The sequence below is a fragment of the Pocillopora damicornis genome, chromosome 6 (genome assembly GCF_964200805.1).
Source record: "Pocillopora damicornis chromosome 6, jaPocDami1.2, whole genome shotgun sequence".
In the NCBI taxonomy this organism is placed as follows: Eukaryota; Metazoa; Cnidaria; class Anthozoa; order Scleractinia; family Pocilloporidae; genus Pocillopora; species Pocillopora damicornis.
In genome coordinates, this window is record NC_142675.1 from 16,444,688 (window position 1) to 16,451,436 (window position 6,749).

Consider the following 6,749-nt stretch of genomic DNA (forward strand, 5'->3'; position numbering starts at 1 on the left):
ACTGTTGTTATCTTTTCTTAATCTGAAAGGAGTGTATCGCAGCGAAAAAGGGAAAAATACAAATCAGACTTTGGAACAAAATCTGAAGTAAACGTTAAAATAAAAAGAAATTCAGAAGTTCTTCTCAAGTAGAATCTTCAATTTTCTTCGGTAATTTTGAGAGTTTTCTCCGTAAAATCGGTGAGATTCATTTATGTAAAAAGGATAAAAAGGAAGAATTTCGACTAAAATTTTTTTCATCCAAACAGATTTTAATCGTCGCCACAAGCAGCTTAATGAATGGGTGCGACGTGGCGTTGTTCCAAATCCAAACTCGGAGCCTTTGGTTGGGCGTGGTCAGCTGACCTCCGTCTGGCTTGGTGGCCTGGCCAATCCGGCAGCACTGGTAACATCATTAAAACACGAGAAGGCTGCGATGGTTGGATGTAGAGTGGACGAGGTAAAGTTGTACCTTATTTTTTTTTTTTCCAAAGCGATCGAGAGTATCATTCAGTTAAACATTGTTACGATGGGAGTAATTCGCGTTGGGATAGTCACAAGAAAAAGTTCTACCATAATCACCATAGAGATGTTTTACAAAAGCTGTATGGAAGTCTAATGGATGAATCCTTCACCGATGTCCCTGGCTTGTCTTGATTATTATTTTCAAAGCTTGACAGGAAATGAGGAGAAAAGGAGTTGAGGGTGGGAAGGGAGGGGAGGGAGGGGGAGAGTGGAGGGGAGAGAGTTACATATTGCGCCACCGATCACAAACGAAACGGAAGGGGCATTCCTAAATTTTAGTCTGAGGTGATCCAGAACCACTTGGTGTCTAGTACTTGCGTTGTATTTTTATCGTTGACGACAGATCACAGTTATGTGCTATTATAAATGTATTGATAATAAGGGAAACTAAATATAAATTTCAATATATTTCCCATATCATACGGAATCTGATTCTGTTGTTGTTTTTTCTTATGGATGATTGTAAAGATAATATCTCTGTGTTTGTATTCATATTTACGACAAATTTTGGTGAATCTTTCATAGGTGGAACTTCGTTGTTCTTTGGCAAAGTCCTACTTGTCGCGTGACGACAGAAAAGATGAGACCGAGCAAGGCCTGGTCATAAGTGGGCTGTATATTGAGGGTGCGTCTCTGGACCTCGATAGAGAATGCCTCGTAGAACTGACGTAAGTTTTGTTAGTTTTAGTGTTACCATTCGGCTCCTTGGAAAATAGACAGTTTTTTCTTCAGAGTCGATACTGCCTTTGTTATGAAAGAAGACAAACGTTTTATTCGCGAAAATTGATGTCACAAGTTAACTATCCAATCAATTCAAAGGTTTGTTTAACGACCGATTACTGCTGTTTCCCTCTTTGCTATCAGGTCAGCAATATCACAACTACCAGACCTCTTTGTTTCTACTGTCATTCGTGAGGATGAGGAAGAGCCTCTATCCGATGAGAGGAACGAGGCAGAAAAAACGGAAATCTACCACTGCCCAGTGTTTATGAATAGGGTAAGTGTTTGCTTAATTCTTGTTCAAAACTTCAGCTTTAAATATCAAGAGCGCATTTTGTGCGCGTGATATGTTTGTGCTGAAAAGGGAAGCCTTGAAGACTACTGTTGTTAGTTGCAATAGCTGATGTTTCGACTGCAGGGTGCCCACAAAATTTCTGTGGGTCCCCAGTGGTTTCTATGACTTGTGCGTAAGTCATTCTCAGAGTTAAGCAAAGAGTTTTTGATCCTTCGTGATGGGATTAGTCAGCGTCGGTAAAGTTAGGTCGTTCTGTTTAGTTTGATGTTATGTTAGGGTCTTGAATGAGTCCGGTCCAAGCCAGGTGCGCTATTCTATATGATCACATAAGCGCATTGTAATTTCCTTGCATTTTCGGGCTTTATATTTTGCGGTCGAATATCTTGGTTTTAACTTTCATTGTATCTAAACCATACCTAATCAACATATCTCTTGTCTCTTGTCCCCAAGGCTCGGCAGTGCTGTTCAGTGACTTTACCCATCAAATGTTCCCACACCGCGGAACATTGGATCCTAGCTGGAGTCGCCATCGTGTTAGATCCAGGCAACTCAACAAGCTCTTGGAAACTGGTGCCGAGCAATTCTAAGCCTGAGTGACTTCCAGAATACTTAAGCGTTGACTTAGTGTTACCTAACGCTTTTCTGTAAAGATTGTAAAGATTGTTTCAGTCTTTAAGAAGACAGTACAAATTATGTGCCTTTTTCACCGTTAACTTGTAAGAAATCAAAGAACCTCTTACGTAAAAACAAGAGTTAATGAAAATTTTCCAATGTAAATATCCTTTATAGATATGAGCATGCGTGTTCTTTCAACCTGTCCCGTCCCATTGTCGCCAATTCTCAAGTATTTGATTCGCGTATTGCTATTTGAACTGTAAGTTGCTGCAACATACTTTAGAAGTGTCAACAACAATTTCTCGAAACATTATGCTTCAACTTGCCATACGCAGAATGATACGATGCGAAAAAATGTTTGAACTGACCCAATGTCGCAGAGAAAGTTGATTGAAAGATATGTCTTTAGAAACTCCTACATTATTTATTCACTTTGTGTTACTCAATTTTGTAACGCTAAGACATCGGGAATCGTCGTAACAAGTTCAAGCGATACTTGAGCACTTTGTTACAGTTTAATGGAAAACTTGTTCGGAAAATGCTTTTTTTGTACTTTCTGAATCTACACCGAAAAATTATGCGTACATTTATTTGAGTTTTTCTTCCGTACTTGGCTTTGTGATAAAGTTTAACGAACTTCCCTAATTATACATTCTTGTATAGTAACACATTGTCATAACATGGACATACAGTTATTTTTCTAAATAAAGAGGTTTGCATTCTATACAAGTGTTCGTTTTTTTTATTAAAATTTCCCATGGTGTGGCAGAAGATTGAGAACGTGTCTTTTCCAAAACCATCATCCACCTGCTTGTATACATTGGCGCAATAATCAGATATTGCTGTTTTTGATCAGTTCATTCCTTACGTATTTCCAAATGAGCAAGAAACCAAGAAGGACAACTTTTTCTCGTGATCATCTACTTTGGCACCGCAGGTAAACGAATATTTCTTTCATCATCAGAGCGATGAATACCACAGCAAACAATACAAAACTCATCTTCTGATAAATGGATTGTTGTACTGGCAGATCACGTGGTGATTACCCGGCCGTAAAACAATGCTCGTCAGACTCGGTGTCACGTCTTTTGTAGCCGCGCTCCGGGAGGTCGCGGTAGAGCTAGAAGTTGCATCCCACGAAGCTCTGAAGGATTTACAGTTAAATACATATCAGTTATGCAGGAAGTTTCTATTCCAAGGTCGTGACATTTCAACAACAGTGAACACTTCTAAATTGCCGACAGTACATGTGTTGAATAGATACAATCCTACTAGAATGATCCACCGTACTACACAGAGAAAGAATGAACGGGAAAAATCTAAAATCAAATTCAATCATCGTACAAGAAGAAGGCAATTTTAAGGGATTGCGCGACAAAGTGACAGATGAAATTGATAACCGCTGATTGAATACAAAGTAGGCTCACATAAATGCAATACCTGCAGTCCGGATTATCCCGATATATTAGAACAGCCATGACGTCATGAAGCTATGGTTAACAGGAAAGATGGTGGACCTTTTAGGCACACAAAGAAAATATGTTGTTTCCAGTCTCTCTTAGCATCCATCTGGCATTTTCGACCTAACGTCGAGAAGGAGAAAAAGCGGCCATTTTGGAAGTGAGAGAGCGCAAACTGTCTTATTATCATTGACCTTTTTCGGTGTCAAGCGACGAGATAGATGCGATTTTGAGGTCTAATCCTAAGGTTAATAAAGAGAAAGCTTTTTTTTTTAGTATTTGCGTAATTTTTGTTGAGCCGTTTACAAGCTCACAAGTTTACCTAAACCGCTTTTGTGGTAAGGCTTGAGTAATGCATCGTTCCTTCGTTTTTACGGCAATTGTTTTCAATTTTTCTCTCTTAAGTACATGGAGGAGCATACTCGACTGCTCGAGGCACTTTGCCGAATTTTGTGAAAAAAATAAAGGGAGAAGAGAGGAAAGAAGACGTTGCTAAGTACGCTGATGAAATTAAAAAAATTTGAGAGGTCTCTGTGTTAGTGGATTCACCGAATATGCACCCCAGATTTATTTGAATCCAACATAAAGACCAGCTCCCAGTTGGCTTGTTAACTCAGTTGGTGGAGCGCTGAACTAGTATCACAGAGTTCAAATCCCGTACGCGCCTGAATTTTTTTTCAGGTCTTATTTCAACTACTAGTTCTGTAGTGTTCATAGCTGCGAGGATCGCTTAGATTCGTTTCTTCACCGCAGTGTACATATATGATTTTCATATATTTACAGTCATTACTGTAAGTAACTGTTGGACTAAACAGTTGTTCTAGCGCAGCATAACATTGTTCCGGCCGGGAAAGGATAGCCAATTTTTGAATCCAAAATTGACTTAAAACTACCAAGAAAACAGCTCGAAAGTGTTTTTCTATCAATGTTTCCGTACCATTTTCCAAGAATAACAAACTCTCATTTCTATACTTCCTTTTTTTTGAAAGGTTATCCAAGTTAAGTCATATTATGTCGGTTATGAATTCTCCAGAGCAATGGCTATAAAGGTTTAAGGTGGCCCGAACTATGTCTTTTTCTAGGAAATGTTTTTGACCCTAAAATCTGGTAATATCTTATTTTATTCGCACTGAGATATGATGCCTTATGAAATCTTAAATTTTGTTTTCTGAATGCCAAATATCGAAGAAAGCGGTTGACGTTTAAAGGCCTAAAATTCGACTTAGAAATAGACCTCTCCTGGCTCCCATAAATATCTATATATCTTTGTTCAAAGTTTATCGTAATTGGAAACGTGTGGTCCGTCGCCATGTTGATGTTGCAAGCAAATCCTGTGGGATTTGAACGCTTTTTTTTCCTAAGCAATTTCTTCTGTCCCTCTAAATTTGCACACCCATAGACTACGTTACTGAACTGCACTCTACAGTGGTTGCATCAGTCATGATAAAACGCGGACCTCAAACCATGGAAACTGTGCAGACCACACAGACAATGCAGGCTGTGCAACTTTTTTGCTTGTTTTTGTTTTTTTTAACTGTGATTTACATATGATTAAGGTGTAGACACCTTTTTCTTACCCTTGGTAACGTTGGAACTGTTTCCGATTTTTGGACACCACATGACGAAACTTTACGAGGTTATTTCGAGCTCACGTTACCCGGCAAAACAAAATCGCAGGCTCAAGTTTTTCGAGCACATGGAGATTAGCCCCACGCGGCAAGATGTATTGCAATGAAATTTTTGTGGAAAGCGACGCTGACTCAGAGGTAAGAAATGTGCTGTGTTAACGAAGCAAATTGTTACCACGAGATTCACAAGACAGCCCAACGAACTCTACAGTAAAGAAAGTGCTGCAAGCTAAAATTGAACTTTACTAGGGGGGCGTCTACTCTAGACTGGTGTCCCATACAGAGTTAACGATTTGGACCAATTACTTATATCAAACTATACCACAATATTGTTCACTTTCTCTTACCATAAAACTTTGAAGGTTCCGATAAGAGCGCTCATTGAAGCAAAGAGAGAATATGAAAGCAAAGATCTCCAAGATAGGGCAAAATATCGTGGGATTCAGTTCCAACTTACATCCCACTTTCCCATTCCTTCCATTCTTCCACTTAGAGTGACGCTTGCAAACCCAAATGACTGCGACAAACTATATGTGTGAGTGGTAAAAACGTGAGCCCTGCATAGTGTGCAAGATCTTTTTGTTACTCAGCGACAAGGGCCTGAGATGTTGGGCTCAGAATTAAGATACTGGACATAATCATTGCTTTATGTTTTTACAGAGACTTGCTTTTTGTGAATGATTTGCTCTCTGAATAATCTCAATCAACATAAAGTTTACTCAGGATGGAGAATGTGCACACGCCTTAATCCTGTTTTTCTTTCCCTCGCTTTCAGATGAAGCAGGGTGGCGGTATGACAGGGACATTGGTGATCCTAAGGTGTGGTCTTATTACGCACATATTTAAACCTTCATTGTAAATTACCTTTTCTCGTTCACTACTTCTAAATTTCATATCATTTTGGTATTAATTTTTTCGAAATTCCTGTTCCCAGCCCTTTGTAGGATGCATATCACTCTGGAATCTAATAGGTAAATGTGGGCTACATCGAGGCTAAAGTTCTCTTTAGTTCAGGTGGATAACATCCAACCACTTTTACAGAGGTTCTTTGGCTTGACTCCTTATCCTGATATTTTTCTGCCCCAGTTACAATTGAAGGTATTATTTTCTCTTTAGTCAATGTATATCACTAACTTAGCAATCTAGCCAATACACCGCTTCCCCGCGTCCTTAACATTAAATCGTAAAACCGACGCTCTTCACTTTTCTGTGGAAATCTTTCCCTCAGTCCCTTACGATTACAAGTTGCTCGCAAATATATCACAACAATTGATCAACCTAATCTCTTTGCTGAAGGAAACTTCGATCGCATGTCGAAACTAATAACTACGTAGTTGCCCCAGAAACCTTCTACCATCCTCTGAATCAATCCGATGCAAATCTTGACCAATCGAGACTTTACAACTCGTGTCTTCTTGTGCTTCAAGGAATGCACTGTTTTTTTTCTCTGAGCTTTGATATGCGCTTTGCGATGTTTAGCTTTACTGTGATTGGCTATTGAGTTGTGTTTACTCAGATATAGGATTT

At 39.2% G+C, this 6,749-nt stretch overlaps 1 protein-coding gene across 1 annotated transcript in view; it reads left to right on the plus strand.

The window, feature by feature from the left end:
- The window catches only part of LOC113668774 (uncharacterized), a 53,316-nt gene extending 50,458 nt beyond the window's left edge, over positions 1 to 2,858 (plus strand). Inside the window, exons 82-85 of the mRNA XM_089209283.1 lie at positions 249 to 439; positions 1,030 to 1,172; positions 1,369 to 1,501; positions 1,970 to 2,858. Of these exons, the coding sequence (XP_089065409.1) occupies positions 249 to 439; positions 1,030 to 1,172; positions 1,369 to 1,501; positions 1,970 to 2,116 (614 nt within the window). The 3' untranslated portion in view covers positions 2,117 to 2,858. The remainder of the gene's footprint in view (positions 1 to 248; positions 440 to 1,029; positions 1,173 to 1,368; positions 1,502 to 1,969) is intronic.
- Positions 2,859 to 6,749: the final 3,891 nt, after the last annotated feature.